Consider the following 21871-nt stretch of genomic DNA (forward strand, 5'->3'; position numbering starts at 1 on the left):
AACCAAAAAAGACTCTTCATTTGTGAGTGCCGGTGATTTGTTTCTTCTGTTCTTACCACTACCTGGCACCCGATACTGTTCAAGATTTGGAGACGTGCTCTCTGTTATTTTCTATTATGTATGTAATGTATTCATAATCTTTACTGTATATTCCACGTGAAAGATTTTCATTTGTATATACACTGTACACAGTGCATAGTGCATTTCATTGTCTCAGTACCTGTACTTTGAGCAATAACAATAAAGTTTAATCTAAAAATCTAATCTAATTTAATTGTTTATGACATACTATACTATGACGTTTTTTTTATGAAATCATTCAATATAATATATAGTATGACTTTATTCCATGAAATTTTATGTATTGGTATGACTTTTTTTTTTTTCATGACATTTTTCGACATACTTTACTATGACATTTTTGATGACATTTTTCGCAACATACTATGACTTTTTTTTCCATACATTTTTTTCACATACTATACTGATTTTTTTTCATGAAATTTTTCGACATGACTTTTTCATGAAATTTTTCGACGTGACCTTTTTTTCATGAAGTTTCGACGTGACTTTTTTTTCACGAAATTTTTCGACATGACTTTTTTTTCCATGAAATTTTTCGACATGATTTTTTTTTCATGAACAATTTCGACATGACTTTTTTTCATGAACTTTTTCAACATACTATACTACGACTTTTTTCATGAAATTTTTCAACATGACTTTTTTTTCATGAAATTTTTCGACATGACTTTTTTGTGAAATTTTTCGACATGACTTTTTTTCATGAAATTTTTCGACATTACTTTTCATGAAATTTTTCGACATTACTTTTTTTCATGAAAAGTTTCGACAATTTTTTTTCATGAAATTTTTCGACATTACTTTTTTTCATGAACAATTTCGACATGACTTTTTTTCATGAACTTTTTCAACATGACTTTTTTTGTGAAATTTTTGGACATGACTTTTTTTCATGAAATTTTTGGACATGACTTTTTTTTCATGAAAAGTTTCGACAATTTTTTTTCATGAAATTTTTCGACATTACTTTTTTTCATGAAAAGTTTCGACATTACTTTTTTTTCATGAAAAGTTTCGATATGACTTTTTTTCATGAAAAGTTTCGACAATTTTTTTTAATGAAATTTTTCGACGACTGTTTTTTCATGAAAAGTTTCGACATGACTTTTTTTCATGACATTTTTCGACATGACTTTTTTTTCATGAAGTTTCGACAAGACTTTTTTTTCATGAAGTTTCGACTACTTTTTTTTCATGAAATTTTTCGACATGACTTTTTTTTCATGAAAAGTTTTGACATGACTTTTTTTCATGGAATTTTTTCGACATACATGACTTTTTTTGTGAAATTTTTCAACATGACTTTTTTTCATGAAATTTTTCTGCATTACTTTTTTTTCATGAAAAGTTTCGACTACTTTTTTTCATGAAATTTTTCGACATGACTTTTTTTTCATGAAGTTTCGACATGACTTTTTTTCATGAAATTTTTCGACATACTATACTATGAGTTTTTTTGTGAAATTTTTCGACATGACTTTTTTTCATGAAATTTTTCGATATGACTTTTTTTCATGAAAAGTTTCGACAATTTTTTTTAATGAAATTTTTCGATATGACTTTTTCATGAAAAGTTTCGACAATTTTTTTTAATGAAATTTTTCGACGACTGTTTTTTCATGAAAAGTTTCGACATGACTTTTTTTCATGACATTTTTCGACATGACTTTTTTTTCATGAAATTTTTTCGACATGACTTTTTTTCATGAAATTTTTCTACATGACTTTTTTTTCATGAAGTTTCGACTATTTTTTTTTCATGAAATTTTTCGACATGACTTTTTCTGTGAAATTTTTTGACATGACGTTTTTTCATGAAATTTTTCGACATGACTTTTTTTCATGAAGTTTCGACAATTTTTTTTCATGAAAAGTTTCGACATGACTTTTTTTCATGAAATTTTTTCGACATACTATACTACGACTTTTTTTGTGAAATTTTTCAACATGATTTTTTTTCATGAAATTTTTCTACATGACTTTTTTTTCATGAAAAGTTTCGACTACTTTTATTTCATGAAATTTTTTGACTGTTTTTTCATGAAAAGTTTCGACATGACTTTTTTTTCATGAAATTTTTCGACATGACTTTTTTCATGAAAAGTTTCGACATTACTTTTTTTTCATGAAATTTTTCGACATGACTTTTTTTCATGAAATTTTTCGACATACTATACTATGACTTTTTTTGTGAAATTTTTCGACATGACTTTTTTTCATGAAATATTTCGACATTACTTTTCATGAAATTTTTCGACATTACTTTTTTTCATGAAAAGTTTTGACAATTTTTTTTTCATGAAATTTTTCGACATGACTTTTTCTGTGAAATTTTTTGACATGACGTTTTTTCATGAAATTTTTCGACATGACTTTTTTTCATGAAGTTTCGACAATTTTTTTTCATGAAAAGTTTTGACATGACTTTTTTTCATGAAATTTTTTCGACATACTATACTACGACTTTTTTTGTGAAATTTTTCAACATGATTTTTTTTCATGAAATTTTTCTACATGACTTTTTTTTCATGAAAAGTTTCGACTACTTTTATTTCATGAAATTTTTTGACTGTTTTTTCATGAAAAGTTTCGACATGACTTTTTTCATGAAATTTTTCGACATGACTTTTTTCATGAAGTTTCGACATTACTTTTTTTTCATGAAATTTTTCGACATGACTTTTTTTCATGAAATTTTTCGACATACTATACTATGACTTTTTTTGTGAAATTTTTCGACATGACTTTTTTTCATGAAATATTTCGACATTACTTTTCATGAAATTTTTCGACATTACTTTTTTTCATGAAAAGTTTTGACAATTTTTTTTCATGAAATTTTTCGACATTACTTTTTTTCATGAACAATTTCGACATGACTTTTTTTCATGAACTTTTTCAACATACTATACTACGACTTTTTTCATGAAATTTTTCAACGACTTTTTTCATGAAATTTTTGGACATGACTTTTTTTCATGAAATTTTTGGACATGACTTTTTTTTCATGAAAAGTTTCGACAATTTTTTTTCATGAAATTTTTCGACATTACTTTTTTTCATGAAAAGTTTCGACATTACTTTTTTTTCATGAAAAGTTTCGACATTACTTTTTTTCATGAAATTTTCCGACGTCTTTTTTTCATGAAATTTTTCGACATGACTTTTTTTCATGAAATTTTTCGATATGACTTTTTTTCATGAAAAGTTTCGACAATTTTTTTTAATGACATTTTTCGATGACTTTTTTTCCTGAAGTTTCGACAAGACTTTTTTTTCATGAAATTTTTTCGACATACTATACTACGACTTTTTTTGTGAAATTTTTCAACATGACTTTTTTTCATGAAATTTTTCTGCATTACTTTTTTTTCATGAAGTTTCGACTACTTTTTTTCATGAAATTTTTCGACATGACTTTTTTTTCATGAAAAGTTTTGACATGACTTTTTTTCATGGAATTTTTTCGACATACTATACTATGACTTTTTTTGTGAAATTTTTCAACATGACTTTTTTTCATGAAATTTTTCTGCATTACTTTTTTTTCATGAAAAGTTTCGACTACTTTTTTTCATGAAATTTTTCTACATGACTTTTTTTTCATGAAGTTTCGACTACTTTTATTTCATGAAATTTTTCGACTGTTTTTTCATGAAAAGTTTCGACATGACTTTTTTTCATGAAATTTTTCTACATGACTTTTTTTTCATGAAGTTTCGACAATTTTTTTTAATGAAATTTTTCGATATGACTTTTTCATGAAAAGTTTCGACAATTTTTTTTAATGAAATTTTTCGACGACTTTTTTCATGAAAAGTTTCGACATGACTTTTTTTCATGACATTTTTCGACATGACTTTTTTTTCATGAAGTTTCGACATGACTTTTTTTTCATGAAATTTTTTCGACATACTATACTACGACTTTTTTTGTGAAATCTTTCAACATGACTTTTTTTCATGAAATTTTTCTACATGACTTTTTTTTCATGAAGTTTCGACTACTTTTATTTCATGAAATTTTTCGACTGTTTTTTCATGAAAAGTTTCGACATGATTTTTTTTCATGAAATTTTTCTACATACTATACTATGACTTTTTCTGTGAAATTTTTTGACATGACGTTTTTTCATGAAATTTTTCGACATGACTTTTTCATGAAAAGTTTCGACAATTTCTTTTAATGAAATTTTTCGACATGACTGTTTTTTCATGAAGTTTCGACATGACTTTTTTCATGAAATTTTTCGACATGACATTTTTTTCAGAAGTTTCGACTACTTTTTTTTCATGAAATTTTGACATGACTTTTTTTCATGAAGTTTCGACTACTTTTTTTTCATGAAATTTTTCGACGTCTTTTTTTCATGAAATTTTTCGACATCTATATTATGACTTTTTGTGAAATTTTTCGACATGACTTTTTTTCATGAAATTTTTCGACATGACTTTTTCATGAAGTTTCGACAATTTTTTTTCATGAAATTTTTCGACATGACTTTTTTTCATGAAATTTCGACATTACTTTTTTTCATGAAATTTTTCGACGTCTTTTTTTTCATGAAATTATTCGACATACTATACTTTTTTTGTGAAATTTTTCGACATGACTTTTTTTCATGTCATTTTTCGACATACTATGAGATTACAATTTTTGTTTTACCTTTTATATATATCATACTAATTATATTATGACTTTTGTATGATTTTTTATGACTTTATGACTTTTTATGACCTACAATGCTACAACTTTTTTATGATATGACAGGCAACATTTAAAACAAAACAAAAAAATGCTCTGAGTAAACAGAATTAAGACAATCAGTGTTTACTACCAGAAAATTAAGGGCACAAATCCACCGTTTGATGTTATAAATAAGCATTATATTATTACATTTTGTACATACACATCATCCTGCTAAATCTACAGTGTTTTAACAGCCTGCTCACAATCTACTCCAAAAAAAATTGCATCTAAAAAAATATGAACATACAATATTTCGTATAAAACTGCCATAATTTTGTACGGTTCGCTTTATAAAGATTACATCACAAATTTTAACCAGTGTTTTTTCTTGGAAAAATAAACTTCTTTTTAAGAGTTCAGTAACAAACATAGATCAAGCATGCTTTGTTTGCAGGGTCAAGTTACACAAAATTAAATGTCAACAGTTCATAAAATGACATGTAAATGATGAGGATAATGTACACATTTTAATTTAAAAAATCTGATAAAAGCTAAGCTGGGACTTGTTTACAGTTATTATTATACTGTGTTTGGAAGCAAGAAAAATAGTGATTTTTCATCTTATTTGGCTTTCACCTGTTATTATCCAATGAAATCACTGGAATATGTTCGCTGGCTTCAATAGTGGCTGAGGGATATTTAAACTATCTTACCTGTTTACTGCCACTGCTACAGTATGTATGCTGCTTTACCCCTCCACAAGTGTCAAGACACTCGATGTAATGGCACTCCTTAAGGAGAGATCTCCAAGAGGCTGCAGATCTTTGCATTATCAAACTAAAACATCAGCATTTCCGTTCACATGTGGTGTTTTTCCTGATTTAAATGGGTAGTTTTGTTTGTGAAATAAATATAATCTGTTCTAAGATCAAATATTAACAAATAGAAGTACAATTTCTGCACTTTGGACTTTTCTTTTTTTTAGAAGTCAATCACTGTTTAACATGTTCGTTCACGTGTTTCAGTGGGACAAAAAGGTGGCTTTGTGTTTCTCAGTATGTTCTCAGTCTTTTTTTTATCTCAGGTGGGCGGTGGGCCATTGGTGTAGCGTAACATGGGGTAAAAGGACCGAGCAAAGTTGTTGGCCCCAGTACAGCCGGGGTCGCCCTCTGATTGGGGAATCAGACAGGGGAGGAGCAGGAGGAACAGGAGCAGGAGGTGGAGGGGGAAGGCAGCACGAAGGACCCGGTAGAAGAAGGAACGAGGCGGGGACGAGTCCCTCTTCTCTCTGAACGACACACAAGACACGTGGATAAAGTTTATTACAGGAACACAGAAAACACACACATTATTGAATGATAAGAACATAACTCAAAAAGCAATCAAGAGAACTTTTCATCTACAAATCACGATTCAAAACACCACTGAATAGCATTGTATTAATAAAAGGCAAAATACTGATGTCTTTCTGTTTACCTTTGAGTAGAGGAACCTTTCTTTGGATCTGCAGAGGCGCTTTGGCCTTGGGCGCCTGATGCAGACTCACAATCCTGAATTAAAGACAAAGAAATGTTAAAGTTTCACCATCTCTTATTTCAACACACACAGGGTGTACAAAAGTTCTTAAAAATTCTTTTAAAAAGTCAGTTTTCAATATGTATATTGGTCTAAAGAGGTTGTATGCTAAAGTTTGTGTGAATTGAATCATTGCATAGATGAATGATGGGATTCTGTGTGGTTTATTTATGGAGTCCTGCTAGATTTGACGTAATCTGAAAAACGACCACTGCTTGAGAACGTTATGCAAAAGTCCATTTACACCCGGGTGTTAAACTACTGAGCTAATGGGGAAATACAAGTTTTCCATTGGTCCGCAGGCCGCACATTGAGAAACTATGTACTATACTATGACTTTTTTAAGGCATACTATAGGGAACAAGATTATGTTTCTAGCTCTCATGTATTAACTCGAGGATCTCTGTATATATCCTGTGGTAACAATATTGTTTTGAATCTATAAAGTCTATAAAATACTTAAATCACAGCTTCAGGGCAGCAGCTCCACATGACAAACGAAACCTTTATGTTTAAACTCTCACCAGACGCTGCTGCAGGGTGCCGAGGTCCTGGTCCACATGCCTCAGCAGCGACTCCAGTTTGCTGCCCGTCACATGAAGCTTCTCCTGGGCCTCGACGCTCTCCTCAGCCTCGTCCTCAGGCTGCAGCTGAGACCACAGAGCCTGGAGGGAGGCCTGCTGAGTCTGCCTGCCCTGCAGCTCCTCCTGCAGATCCTGCAAACCACAACAAACATAAGAGGTGGTTAACGATGCGGTCTAGCAGCAGGGAAGTGAACGCTCGACAAAAACATGATGATCTGCGTACTGTGAGCGTGCCGCGGTGTTGTTGCAGGGCTTGGACAGGTGTGTCTGGGTCACTGATGTCCACTGCGTAGCGTCTGCTCTCTGCGTGGGCCAGCCACAGCAGCAGGGAATGGAGGGTTTCATGGAACTCCTGTGTGGAGAAGGTGAAGTATTTAGATCTTTTACTTAAAGCAACATTATGCAAGACAAGTTTCAGAGTGGTACACCACTATAAATACAAATTGCACCAAGACCCTCCTCATTACAAGTCAGTGTCCGATCAAAACGAAGCGTATAACATCGTATAACAGTCTATTATGAATACTTTCTTCTCACCTGACAGCGCATCAGCGTCTTCTTCAGATCGGTGTCCCACTGCTGGACGCCCGCACACGCTCGGCTCCAGTCTCGGTTCATACCGGCCACTCTCTCCTGTAGTTCTGCATCCCCCTGAGCTCGCAGGTTGACGGAGAGCATGATGGACTTGTAGCGAGTAAACACCTTTTGCATCTCCTGCAAGAGAACATCCATGAATATAAAAACTCAAAAACTGAATCATCAGATCTGTTTTATAGTATTTCATCTTAAAGTTCACCTTTAGTTTTTTGGCTCTGGCTGCCATGTCATCAATACTGGCCGCTGGATCGGACTGCCGGAAGCGCTCTAGCTCCGGGGTCACGTTTTCCAACCAGGAAGTGATGTCGTCGAGGTCAGATGTGAGATCTCGGGGCTCCGGAGGGCCGGCGCGCAGGTCGCTCCTGGACTGAGCCTGGTGCAGCTCCCAGCGTTCAATCACACCTGTGAGAGCACAAACATTAACTAATGTAGAAGTTTTTTTGTCACAAGGTGCTTTGAGAAACTCACCATTATTAAATATGTAAGAGATAATGTAAATGTAAATAAACCCTGCTTTGTGTCTGAATGCCGCATCGCCATGAAGGGGTTTATTTCACAACAATAACCGGCTCGCTTGGCACGTTATCTGGAATTTCGTTTAAACTTTAAATGCATTTTCCAGCTGTTTCAGGCATCCATTGCTTTCTATTCTTTTAACCGGCCCATTAGTAATCTGCAAATTTATTGCCACTCTGTTGAAAATGTTTGGTTGTGCAATCCATCACAGTGAACATCAAGCCTTTAATCACAGCATGTCTCTCACCTGACTGTTTGTCTGAGGCAGTGAGTCCCGTCAGACCGAGCTCCTCCGGCTGCTCCTCATCATCCAGGATCAGCGAGACTCTTTTAAGGTTCTCGATGCTGCCGCTGCACTGAGACATGAGACGCAGCTGCAGACGCAACAAACACACTTTCAGTATTGACAGCTGGAGCTGCAAACAGGCTGCACACACTGTACACACAGCATCTACTCATGTTTCAGTTATTGTTTTCTGTCCATATCCCCCCCCCCCGGTTAACTGGTGTTGGTTTACTTGTACCCACTGGGGCGATAGTGTTGAAACGTACATAGCCCTGCTTTAGAGGGGTGCTGGTGAGGGCGGGTGGAGCCTCAGTGTGGCCCTCCGAGTCCAGCTGTGTTCCTGCGTCTCCTTGTGATCTCCATCTTGGAGACTCGGCCATAGAGCGGCTTGAAACTGAAACACAAAAACAAAAAAACGAGAGTTAAACCGACATTAATGTACAACACCCTCGGCTATAACAAAACTAATAGTATTTCGTAGAAAACTTCTAATCTGGGTGTACTGTATCTTTTAAATTTGTTGACAGATAATTACTTGGTCAGTGAGACAGATCGTTATACGCAGGTCATCAGACTCTCAGGTACTGAATGTTCCCTTGTGGGAGTTTTTGGTTTTGGCAAAACATATTACACATATCAGCTCTCTATTGAGTGATTAAAAACATCAGGATCAAAACTGTGACGGCATGTGGAACAATTTACTATTGTCAACTCAATTAATGCCTCTGACGGAAACATGCAGACACTGGAAGAACATTTATGGTGATAAGTGATGAAAACTTCCAAGTTGCAAAACTTGGTAAAGATGCCACCCAAGCATAAATCACCCACTCCAGGAAACTGAAGAGCTTGTTATCTGTGTGGACATTATGATGTCATCACATGTTTGAGCAGGAGAGAGAGAGCAGCCGGAAACCAGTTCACACCAGTCCTTAAACCATTAAGGCGACAAGTTTTAAAGATGCTACTTGTATGTTATTAAATTAATAAAATAACTATGGATTATGGCTGTCAATCGATTAAAATATTTAATTGCGATTAATCACATGATTGTCCATATTTTTTACCTGTTCAAAATGTACCTTAAAAGGGAAATTTGTCAAGTATTTAATACTCTTATCAACATGGGAGTGGGCAAATATTCTGCTTTATGCAAATGTATGTATATATTTATTATTGGAAATCAATTAACAACACAAAACAATGACAAATATTGATCCAGAAACCCTCACAGGTACTGCATTTAGCATAAAAAATATGCTCAAATCATAACATGGCAAACTGAAGCCCAACAGGCAACAACAGCTGTCAGTGTGTCAGTGTGCTGACTTGACTATGACTTGCCCCAAAACTGCATGTGATTATCATAAAGTGGGCATGTCTGTAAAGGGGAGACTCGTGGGTACCCATAGAACCCATTTACATTCACATATCTGGAGGTCAGAGGTCAAGGGACCCCTTTGAAAATAGCCATGACAGTTTTTCCTTGACAAAATTTTGCCTACGTTTGGAGAGTTATTTAGCCTCTATGGCGACTGTCTTCACTCTCAATTTAAAACTGAGCCTGCTACAATCTTAAAATCGCAAGTCGTGTTAAAGAAACTTTGACAGCCCTACTGTGAATACATTATGATGAAACTCTTGCTGTTCTGTGCAGTAAAACAATAAATCAGATCTCCCCCAAAATGCCGCCTGAGACGGTGTAAAAAGTCAGTGGAAGGTCAAAGAAGGTCTTGTTTATTTAGGGTTATTGTAGATGTATCTAGAAATGAATGGAGGAGTGAAGTGGAGGGACAGAAAGGTGGTAAAACAAAGTGAGGAAGGAGTTTAATGAGGTGGATAAAATGATGAAGAAAGTGTGGAAAGAAAAAGGGAGGAAGATAAAAGACAGGATGTTGGAGGAGGATAAAAGGGGTTAAAATTAACACAACTGGTGGGGAAAGACCCATGCAAAGAAACATGTAAATTCTGCAGGTGTGGAAAAATAAATGAGAGATCCATCCTCGTGAAGGCTGAAAAATATCCAACGACATATAATTTATGCAGCCACTGTATAAATCATAAAACCAGCTGGTGACAAGTTTAACCAAAATCAGACCAGTGTAAGTACAGAGCCACTTAAAGTCCTATTTTACAAGAAAATATGAGACCCCAAAATAATAAAATAAAATATATCTTACCAGTGCTTTGTCAGCTTTTTGTGTATCCTACCCATTAGCCAGTTAGTGCCCTTTTACACCACACTGAGTCTAAAATGAAGAATACCCGCTAAACAAAAAGACGGAGAAGGAAAAAGGTAGAAAGTGTTTGCGTTGGCATTGAAGGATTTTCCAAACCACCGCTACAGGAAGTATCAGGAGCAGCAGCAACAGCACGACAAGCAAATATATATACAGAGTGATACATGAGCTGCTGGAAGATGTTTGTTGGAAACTTCTTTCACCGTGAAGAGCCGTGAGAGGATTTATTAAGCAGAAGGTGAAGATTTTCTTTCGCCTACCCGGTGAGGAGGCTCGTAGGGCCTCCGGGGCTTCGACAAACTCCTCCTGGCTCTCAGTCAACTCGCCCTCTGAGAGGAGAGAGGGGGTCAGACGAGAGGAGTATGGATGTCTGGGATTAAGTGTGTGTGTGTGTGTCTGAAATGGATGTTACATTTTGGCATTTCTCTTTTAGCTTTAAAAGGGATAGTAGGGATGTTTTGATGTGGGGTTATATGAGCTACTTATCCATAGTCAGTGTATTGCATGCTCCAAGTTTGGAGAAACAGACAGAGTACCAGCACGTGTACGCTTTATTTAGAATATATACGTTTATTTATATATTTATTTTATAATATTACTTTGCCATCAGAAAGCCATTTCCGACGTGGACCTGAAGCCGTTACATCCATCTATGCGCTCTTCAAAGCCACCAGACTCCATTGACAAAAACAGTAATTTTACGTCGCAGAACACAGAAGTTGCTGGTAAAATTGCTGTTTTTGTCAGTGGAGTCTGGTGGCATTGAAGAGAGTATAGATGGATGTGACGGCTTCAGTTCCCCTTATGAAAGGGCTATTCTGAATATAGCGAACACTTAAACTGATATTGATATTTTTAGGTGGCTAAAATATGTTTTGCTGCCGGCCTCGTCCGCAGCAGCACATCGCTTTGCTTTTGTGCTCTAATTCCTGTCTGTTTTCTCCAAACTGGAGGCATAACAGGTAATACGCTGACCATATTTAAGTACCTCATATAACCCCACTTCAAAGAATGGAAACTATCCCTTTAACATCTTAAAGAAATCCCATTAAATCAGATGTTTATCACATCTTTTTGCTACCAGCAGAACTGAAGTAATCCTTTTCCACCCCAGGAACATTTTTAGGGATTCAAAAGCTTTACTTGCATTGCGACTGGAGAAACTAAATCTAAATTTCATGCCAATGTTCCTGGGTGTCATATAATCCCTGGCTTCTGGTGTTTCCAGTCTCCTTTTATCTCCTTTGCAACAACCATTCAAACATCACAGTTGTGAATCCTTGCTGTACAATAAATCTATATGTTTTTCCTGTAAATCTACCTGATAGTGCACTGAAGTAAGTTCTGTCATCCTCATCTTCTTCCTCCTCCTCGTCATCATCCTCATGTGACGATGACCCCCCTACGTCTCCGGTGTGGTCCCACTCCAGCGGCAGGGATTCCACGCTCACCGGGGTCTCCCGCCCCGAGCGCTCCAGTGCAGAGGCCAGCAGGTGGGTGGGCGTCGCCGGGAGGCTTCCCAGGCTCCGTCCCAGCCACGGTCGGCCAATCAGCTCCAAGCTCGACTCCAGGGAAAAGGTGGTACCAGAGAGCTCTGGCTCTTCTTTGATCAGCTAAGGGGAAGAAATAATAAGTATTCAGCCAGATGTGTGAACAGTACAGTTATATTAAATCCCCCAAATAATCTTGAGAAACATTGCATAAATCACGTTATGAACGGAAGAATGGATGTAGTGTATGTGTGCGTTCTCCAGTTTACCGGGGGCTGGCTGAGGCGCTGGTGGAAACGGACTAGTCTGCTGAAAACCTCCTGGCAGTACGAGTGCAGATCCTCCAGCTCGTGCTCTATCAGGGCCGCATCCTGCGGTGAGCTCTTCTGGATCAGACCCTCTCCAAACACTATCAGCCCGTCAATGCGCTCTGTGTTCAGGGTGATCTCCTTCTGGAAACTCTGCAGGAAAGAGGATTGGTTGGTTGGATGAACAGAGATGGTAAATGAACTATGACCCATAATTTAAAAACTGAAGTCAGTGCCTTAACCGTCTTAACATGCAGCTCTTCTAATGGCTGCAAGATGTAAGCACCAAGAGAACTGGCTGGAGAAATATTGTTTTCCAAACGACATTTTGGTCGTAGATCATTTCTCCTCGAGAAGAAATAAAGGCTTAAAATCAGACAAATCAAAATGAAAACTGAACTGAGGAGAGGTTTTGTTTGTGCGGTCGCTACAAGTGTCTATGTGTGTTACAGTATGTCCTCACATTGAGCTGCTGGATCTTGTGATGGACGTCGCTCTCTGAGAAGTGTTCCACGTTGGTGAGCTGCAGGTCTAGCTCGGTCAGCCACACCACCATGCTCTCCCTGGTGCCTTCAAAGTCCTCCCTCTGGCTGGTGAAATACTGAGAGAAAGGTGAAGAAGTAGAGAGAGAAAAGACAGTATGATTTTTGGACATACATAACAGCAGAGTGATGACAGGAAAAATAACATAAATTGTGGAAACTATATGGTTCCTGGTCAGCGCCTATCATGCCCTCTGTCCTGTCCTGTACCTTGAGTCTGCGGAGGATGGCAGCCACTCTGCGGTGCAGGGCGTCCCAGCGCCGGTTGCCTTCGTGGACCATGGCTTTGAGCTGGCTCGCTCGGTCAGTGCGGTTCTCTCTGGCCAGGCGGCGGTACTGGTTGTTGACCAGTTCCAGCTGGGTCAGCCGCTCATGAACCTGCCTTTGGAAACCCTAAAAAGAACAAAGGAAGATGGGATGAACCGTGTTACAGAGTAACAAAATGGGATTACTGCTCCAAATATTATAACAAGTCTTGTGAACACATTGCTTTTGTTTATTCCATTTGCCTGTTTTTCTTCTAGTTGTGTGTGACTCACCCTCCTCCTTCTCATAATGTCAAATAGAGCTGACACGACTAGTAGATTAAAATATGAGTTGGTCGACCATAATTATTCCGTATCAATTTTGAAAATCAATTAATCAGTTAAGTAATTTTAAAGAAAGAAAAACTAAAATGAGGAGGACAGTTTTGGTCGTGCAATAGAAGTCCGTCAAGTCAACAGTTTAAGATTCATGAATTCAGTCACATGAAATTGAACGCAGAACAATGAGAATATTTCTCTTTCACAAAACCAACAAGCAAATCAAAACAGCTATTTCAACTCTGTTCCGTCTGCCGACCTCACAACTGACCTCGAACTTCTTGAGCTCCTCCTTGGCGACAGTATAAAGGACGTCTGCAGAGTTGGGGTTGGCAGCGGTGCGCTCGGCGATCTTGAGCCAATCCTCAAACCGCGAGTAGTCTTCGAGGAACTTGCACCAGAGTCTCCACGTCTCCTCGATCCTACAGGGAGAAATCGTACTTGAGTTATTACAGTTATTCTGTGACGCTGATGAAGGCTTTTCTAACCAATAAGTGGATGTTTTTACATACAAGCATTGCCTGGATCTTGAAAAAACAGTGCCATCATTAATCATCTGCAATCTTTTGAGTTTTTGAAATTTGAAGCATTAAATAAAAGTTCTTAATCAACATGTTTAAACTTAATTGTAGTGATTGATTTGATTAGAAATTAACTAAATGGGCAGATATTATTGATGTGTTGAGGTGTTTATTTAAATCATATGTTCCTCCTATTGTGTAACATCTTGAAAACTTGATCTTGCACTGATGTGACTTATTTATATGAGGTGAAAAGTGTGAGGACACCATACAGTGTATCTGTGTGTGGGGGTTTTAGTTCCTACCTGAGCCTCCTGTCCAGAGCCAGGGTGCAGATGGCCCTCCAGCGCTGGTCCAGGCTGTGGCTGGTCTCCTGCAGGGAGTCGCTCTCCGCCTCGGTGCCGCCAGCAGCATCTTCGTCCCGCAGCAAAACGTCGCACAGACTGAGCACCGACGCTACGCCCTCCGTATGCTGCTCGATGTCCCTCTGCAGCTCCTGAACAGACACATGGACGGACATGAAGACAGACGTCACATCAGTGACACCATGTGCTAAACATCAGTCCACAGACATACAGATGGAAGACAGGAGCTCTCTGCATGAGACCACCCACTCCCAAAATTAAACAAAGGACAGATATGAATTATTAATTATAAAGAGACAAAGAGTGAGTGGGAGTGACAGTGGAGCAGAAAAACTAAAAGTGAGAGAAGAAACATAAAAATAAATGTAACAATACTGTAAAGACAAATGAAAACACAACAAGAAAAATATCACCAAATAGAAAGAAGAGTGAAACACAAATAAATAAATAAAATACAAACAATAAAAGAAAGATCAAACAAAAGAAAGGACATTTCAAGAAGCGGTAACCTCAAACAGAAATTGGAGTTTAAAAAATCTGTTTAAACCACTGGTAGACTGGGTTAGCAGTAACTGTATGTGTGTGTTTGTGTGTACCTGCTGCTCGGCCAGCCTCCTCTGGATCTCCTGGTGGTGACAGACGCTGTAGGTGATGGGTCTGGACAGCTCGGCCTCGACGCGAGTAAGCCACGAGCGGAGGTTGCTCATGTTCTTATCCAGCTGCTGCGCCGCCACCAGAGTCTCCTTCAGCTTCTTCACCCTAAACACACACAAACACACTGTTTTATAAGCTGCATAATCCAAATTTCATATTTAGTAATCCATATTCAAGTAGTATCTGAATAAATAAATAATTAAAAAACAAAAAATGTTGCGTTAAAGATTCCGAGATTAAAGTTGAAAATTTACAAGAATAAAACTCATTAATTTACAAAACAAAAATAGTCGAGTGCAAAACCGTTATAATGAAAATTAGTGGGGTTCGCTTCACTTTTCAAGGTTGGATAAACCTCATCAAACCACATATGCCACCGTTAAACACTGTGGTAACGTGAGCCGCCGAGTGCAAAATATATTATATTTTTTTCTCACAAATGTACCACTTTAATCTCAGAGAATATCAGCCTTTTTTCGTAAAATTACGACTTTAATCTTGGAAGTTTTTTCTCTGAATATTACACCCATCCCCCGGCTCTGTAATTTTGTATTCTTTAAACCTAGAATGGCCCTAATACACCGTCATAATTAAAAGACTGAAAGACAAGGACAACAAAAAAAAGTAGTAGCTAAATCTGGTACAAAGCCATCTATTCTCTTTCTATGAGATTCATGTTTTTTTGTACATAACCTTGCAAATATATGTAATTAAAAAAAAAAGAATAAAAAGAAAGACAAGGACGACAGATAGAACAACAAAGAAAAATTAAAAATGACAAATGGACAGACAAAAACAAAGATAACGGAAAAAAACAAAGACCGAAAGAAGAAGAAAAGAGATTGAAAAGACGGAAATTAAAATAAGAAAAGTCAGAAAGAAAAGACAAAGATGAATGAAAAATGAGAAAAAGACAAAAAAAGAAAAAAAACAAGATAAAGAGAAAAAGAGAAAGGCAAAGAAAGAGAAACAGAGAGGAAGAAGGAAGAGAGAAAAAACAGACAAAGAAAGAAAAGAAAATTTAAAGAGATGTGAAAGTAAGAAAAGTCAGAAAGAAAAAAAGACAAAAAAGAAAACATAAAACTAAGATAAAGACAGAAAAAGAAAGAAAGTTTAGCTCTCCACTAACCTACATCATTCTCAGGTATCTTACAGTAGAACTTCTAAAGTCACCATGGCAACTGACCCCCTCCTGAACACACACACTGCGTCCCACTGACTGGTGTCATGGCAACGCTCGGGACAATAAGAGCTCTCTTCGGAGGCCTAAAAGCCTGAAGTGTGCCCCATTTGGGAGTTTGAGTTAATTTCCCCATTTGATCCTTCCTCTCCTGTCGAGGTCCAGCAGGGAGACGGACGCGCTCCACCAAAATAATAAGCACTGAAAACAGCTGCGAGCGTTAAGTGGCGGCCTGAAGAATGCATGAAAGGGTCCCAACAGATGCAGGATATTGGGACGACTATGGATAAGTGTGTGTTTGTGAATGTGTGAGAGCCGTTTTAGATCTGTTCTTATGAGATCCGGTTTGAGCTTTAGACCTTCAGAGTTAAGATATTAGTCATTTTGGACGGTTCTTATTTCTTCAAGAGGTTAGTTTGGATTTCAGAGTAGAATTACGATTAAGTTAAAGGCCTTTTTGATAACATTACACAAAGCTTTTAGAAAGGTGCCAAATAAAAGTATGGCTTTTCCTGAAAAAAAGTATTATTATGATTGTGAATTAATCATTTTAAAAATTTTGGCGGGTCCAAATCGAATGTTTTGTTTATCTTTGTGGAAGATATCGGATGTTTGATTCCCACTTCTAACAAGGCTTGTTGTATAACGACACTGGTATCTCTGGGTCGTCACTTAGTGTGGAAAACACAGATAAAAGGCTGAGATTGACGGTAAATTGCCTGGCAATGACTTGTTGTGAAGTCAATGGAACGGGGGAGGGAGAATGTGACATCTAGTGGCTGAATGTTATCATGCTATCAACTGTACCTTTAAAGTTCATGGACTGTCTTGGAAAAGGTTATGTTAATGGTTAATTATGAGTGTTTTTACGTAGACATAGTTCTTTTATAGCTACTTGTATTAAGACAACATTAAACAATCATGCACTAAGAGATTTGGTACATTTTGTTAAATGAAAATAAAAAGATTCCTTAAAAATAATGGATTGAAAAACTGTATATTTGCACCAAATCTCTGGTGTTGGAAGTGTCAACTGATTCCAAGCCCTATAGAATAATGTGCAGTATATAGTCAGTGGACGTTTGTGTGTGTGTGTAGTTAATGTGGCTTTATGTTTATGGCCGTGTAATGGAGACATAATAGAGTCGGTGTAAATTCTGTCCAGAAAGTACCCGTCCCCTCTGCAGATACAACCGTCCTTGTCAACTAAATTGTCTCTGTCTCTCTTTCACTCCCTCTCTACCTCCGACAGCCGAACAAAGGCCAGCAGCTTCATGCCGAGGCCAAACAAAGACACAAAAGCCGGTCAGGGGTCCTCGCAGAGGAAAGAGGACAAGAGGAGAATGGACGGAGAAAAACAGAGCAGAAAAGAGCCGGAGGATAAGTGAGGATATATGGTTGGAGTTAAAGTAGAGCTGACAACAGGAGGGCTCAAAGTTACTCAGAGACTAAAACTCTTTTCACATTACTATACACGTGCTCCTTGAAATTCTATCATTTAACTTTTACAAACATAATTATGCTCAAACTACCTGATTATTGCATTAAAGTAGTTGTTGCTAGCAGCTGAACTAAAGGCTTCATATATGCTGTAGGTCTGGATGCACTCCAAGTCTTTTGTAGCAGTTTCTATTTCTAAGCAAAGTGTAGTGAACTGCTATAATAACACAAATTTGTTTTAACGCCATTCATTTCTTTAATGCATTAACGCAACTAGTGGGCTCAGTTTTAAAGCTAGAGTGAAGATACTGGCATCATGTGAAACTACAAAGCCTAAGGAATCCATTGGTACCAACCATGTCATACAAGCTTGTCGCGAAGGAGGATAAATAACGCTACAAACTTGTACTAATTTCTTTAACGCATTAACGCAACTAGGTTGTAGCGGGCTCAGTTTTAAAGCTAGAGTGAAGATACTGGCATCGTGTGAAACTACAAAGCCTAAGGAATCCATTGGTACCAACCATGTCATACTAGCTTGTCGTGAAGGAGGATGAATAATGCTACAAACTTGCACTAAATTTTGGCGAGGAAAAACTGGTCCCTGGTCCCTTGACCTTTCACCTCAAAATGTGCGAATGAAACGAGTCTCCCCTTTTCAGACATGCCCACTTTATGATAATCACATGCACTTTTGGTCAAGTCAGCACACTGACAGCTGTTGTTGCCTGTTGGACTTGAGTTTCCATGTCATGATTTGAGCATATGTTACTTTCTCCATTTGCAAAACTGTCCAGCTGCTTAATTTTTTAAATAAACTCTTGACAAAAATAACTGGAAAATGTAAAAAGGTCAAGAAATCAGGATTAGTGTTCAAGCTCCCTGAAATCTGGAGGGGACCTCACTTTGATAATCAGCAATTAATGCATGCCGACAGACCCAGCCCCTCCCACACTAACCCACCCTCCCTCATGTTAGTGTCAGTGTGGACATATGGTGTCTGAGACGTAAGCATAGCTTTTTTTATGGGGGTAGCTTGGATGTGCAGGTCTGCATCTCCAGCTCTTCCTCAGGACTGTCCATCTGTCTGAGGGCGGGAGGGGTCAGTAACAGTTTACCATCACAGGGGCTTAACATACAGTCTGTACATTAGAAGACATGTATTCCTGACAGCTGCAGAGCACGACTAACAACAGCAGGTGGATGGATCCGCATTAGAGCTATTGTTTAATTACAGACTCCCAGTTTGAAGCCTTTCAGTCCATAATGCAGCTCTTTAATGTAGAGTTTGCTTTGCTGTGAGAGGTGCTTGTGTGGAAGGCTAATAATGGGGTGACATTTATTGTGTGGTACTGAAAGACCATCCAGACACACTCACTTTGATTTTCAGTTTAACAACCCTTTTACCGTTTGCCTTTGAAAAGTCCAATACGGTTTGATTTCCTTTTCTGGAAAGTGCTTAAAGTGATGAAACAACCACTCACAACTAAACCACCGCTTGCAGCTTTCTGTGACGGCTGTGGCTGCTCTCACCTGGCTTCGATGTGGTGGAAGAGGTTGTGCCACCGCTGGTTAACCTCCTGCAGCGAGCCGTTGACCTGCGTCTGCTTGGCTTCGTCGCTGGCTAACAGCAGCTGCTCACCCAGCTGCTTCAGGTGGCTTTTATTCTCACTGAACAAATTGATTTCCTCCATGCAGTCCTGTGGAAACATAATAACATTGTGCTTTATAAAACATCATGTCCTCAAGGAAAAGCAGGAAAATCCTCACAAACGGCATCCGTCCAATGCAGATTACATTTAAAATTCTACTCTTTTTCATTAGTGTTGTTTCATTATGTACAATACATTATTTAATCCCTGTATAATATGGATGCAAATTTCAGCTGGAGTAGAAAACATTAATGCCCAATTATCATGAAGCATAACATTAGTAAACTGTATGTTTTATGCTCATTCGGCCAATCTAGAGTGAAGATACTGGTGTCATATGAAACTAGAAAACTTAAGAGTCCAGCGGTACCAACCATGTCATACTAGCTTGTCGCAAAGGAGGTTAAATAACGCTTCAAACGATACATTTCGGTGATGAAAAGCTGGCATGGCCATTTTCAAAGGGGTCCCTTGACCTCTGACCTCAACATATGTGAATGAAAATGGGTTCTATGCGTACTCACGAGTCTCCCCTTTACAGACATGCCCAATTTATGATAATAACATGCAGTTTGGGGCAAGTCATAGTGAAGTCAGCACACTGACACACTGACAGCTGTTGTTGCCTGTTGGACTGCAGTTACAATGTTATGATTTGAGCATATTTTTTATGCTAAATGCAGTATCTGTGAGGGTTTATGGACAATATTTGTCATTGTTTTTGTGTTGTTAATTGATTTCCAATAATAAATATACACATACAATTGCATAAAGCAAGCGTATTTACCCGCATGTTCATAAGAGTATTAAATATTTGACAAATCTCCCTTTAAAGTACATTTTGAACAGATAAAATGTGTGATCAATTTGCGATTAAGCATGATTAATTATGGACAATCATGCAATTAATCGCGATCAATTAATAGCCCTACTTTAGAGCAAAAGGGCATCAAAAGGAAGAGAAGTAAGCATCTTAGTTTTGACGTAATCTCGTCTATTACAGCTTTAAATGACCAGCAAAACACAAAACTATGGAAGTCAGTTACATTTACAATAAAGAGGAATGCTTCAAAGTGTCACCAACACACCACCCCTGTTCAGTGTCCCGTTCATTCAACCTGCCAAACACCTGTTTCCATGCCCTGGAGGGAGCAGTCGGTTATCACCAGGAAGTGCCATCTTTAGCTATACCATTAATTAAAAAGGGACTATCAAAGTGCTCATCTCATCTAACAGCCCAAAAACAATGATCCAAACCAATTATTATCTTGTTGACTAAATGAGCATGCTATACATGATGAGACAGGAAGGTACAAAAGGCTTTCAGTCACTGAAAGGACAACTGTTGTGTATAAACAAAGGACAGCAGAAGCGATCCCATTCCAGGCCACCATCTGTTAGAATAAACATGTTGCTCATGTATGGATTTCAACCCACACAAGTGGTGTACAATACATGCCCCAAATCATGGGCTGATTGTGGGATTTAAGAATATGCTATTCATAGGGAATAATGCGCAAGTAGTATCCCCTATAAAAATGTTATAATGTGCATACAGGAGCATACCGATGAAATAATACCTGCAATGTAAGCTCTAATCCAGCAGTCATATCTGAAGTTAGAGAACTCTAATCAATGTTATGTCCTGATGTAGTATAATGTGTGGATAGTTGTACAAATGTACTCAAAAACAGTCATTTCCTAAGGGTCTTTGACAGTAATGTGTGTATGTTTAACGTATGGAAACACCTGTTCTTCCATGTGTGTGAATAGGAAGATATTAATATTCATGAGCATTTGTACCTTCTTCAGTTTCTCCACCATTTCCTCGATGCTCAGATCTCCGCTGTGGCACACCTTGTTCTCCATCTGAGTCAGCCAATCACAGAACTCCTTGTTCTTGTCGTTGAAGATGGTCCAGGCATTGAGACGGTCCGCGATTTCTTGTCTGCGCAAGGATACCTGGGAAGAAAAGTGATAAAAGTGGCATTTAGCAACTTTGCACACGCATGATCACCATTTGATGATTTGATGAACACACAGGTGTATTTATATATTTAAAAACTACCTGGTGCAATTTCGTGAGCCATTCAAAACTTTTAAAGTGATGGCAGGACACCTGTGGTGCCAGCTGCAGTTAGAAATAGACCAGTAAGGGTAAAGCTACTGATCCTTTAGGTACTAGTTACAAATGCTGCATGGAAAACTGCAGTTGTACATGACTGACAGCAGATACATATTGGTTTAATATTCGCACTAGCAACTTTTGATGCTACCATCAAAGCTAGTTTTTAGGGTAACCAGATGACTGTTTTTCAGGGACAAACAGGATTAATGTGCGTTGTCCACACCAAGCAGTAAACATGATTTATAGCTTTTAAACAAACCATAAAACTGACAACATTTAAACAAATGTCTCAGTTGCAAAATTAGGCGCTTTCTTTCTTTGCCAAATTGACTACAGACTCTCCGGGAACAACTGCACGTAAAAACGTCTCAACTGTTTAACAGCGGTGCCTTGTATTTCAACAAATATCAATCCAGCCTGAGACAGGGTTATTTAT

At 37.6% G+C, this 21871-nt stretch overlaps 1 protein-coding gene across 12 annotated transcripts in view; it reads right to left on the reverse strand.

The window, feature by feature from the left end:
- Positions 1-4898: 4898 nt before the first annotated feature.
- The window catches only part of LOC119476842 (nesprin-2-like), an 85253-nt gene continuing 68280 nt past the window's right edge, over positions 4899-21871 (reverse strand). For 10 of the 12 annotated variants that reach the window (XM_037750412.1, XM_037750411.1, XM_037750410.1 and 7 more), the window contains 18 exons: positions 21111-21269; positions 19189-19355; positions 14978-15140; positions 14322-14512; positions 13767-13917; positions 13122-13304; positions 12833-12970; positions 12331-12522; positions 11893-12184; positions 10832-10900; positions 8598-8725; positions 8293-8419; positions 7729-7931; positions 7470-7646; positions 7156-7284; positions 6873-7064; positions 6250-6323; positions 4899-6061 (listed from right to left, as the gene is read on the reverse strand). In XM_037750412.1, coding sequence (XP_037606340.1) covers positions 5854-6061; positions 6250-6323; positions 6873-7064; positions 7156-7284; positions 7470-7646; positions 7729-7931; positions 8293-8419; positions 8598-8725; positions 10832-10900; positions 11893-12184; positions 12331-12522; positions 12833-12970; positions 13122-13304; positions 13767-13917; positions 14322-14512; positions 14978-15140; positions 19189-19355; positions 21111-21269 — 2943 coding nt within the window. In that variant the 3' untranslated portion in view covers positions 4899-5853. The remainder of the gene's footprint in view (positions 6062-6249; positions 6324-6872; positions 7065-7155; positions 7285-7469; positions 7647-7728; positions 7932-8292; positions 8420-8597; positions 8726-10831; positions 10901-11892; positions 12185-12330; positions 12523-12832; positions 12971-13121; positions 13305-13766; positions 13918-14321; positions 14513-14977; positions 15141-19188; positions 19356-21110; positions 21270-21871) is intronic. The other 2 variants (XM_037750419.1, XM_037750414.1) reach the window with 1 other exon arrangement.

This window comes from Sebastes umbrosus, chromosome 18 (genome assembly GCF_015220745.1).
Source record: "Sebastes umbrosus isolate fSebUmb1 chromosome 18, fSebUmb1.pri, whole genome shotgun sequence".
NCBI classification, from domain to species: Eukaryota; Metazoa; Chordata; class Actinopteri; order Perciformes; family Sebastidae; genus Sebastes; species Sebastes umbrosus.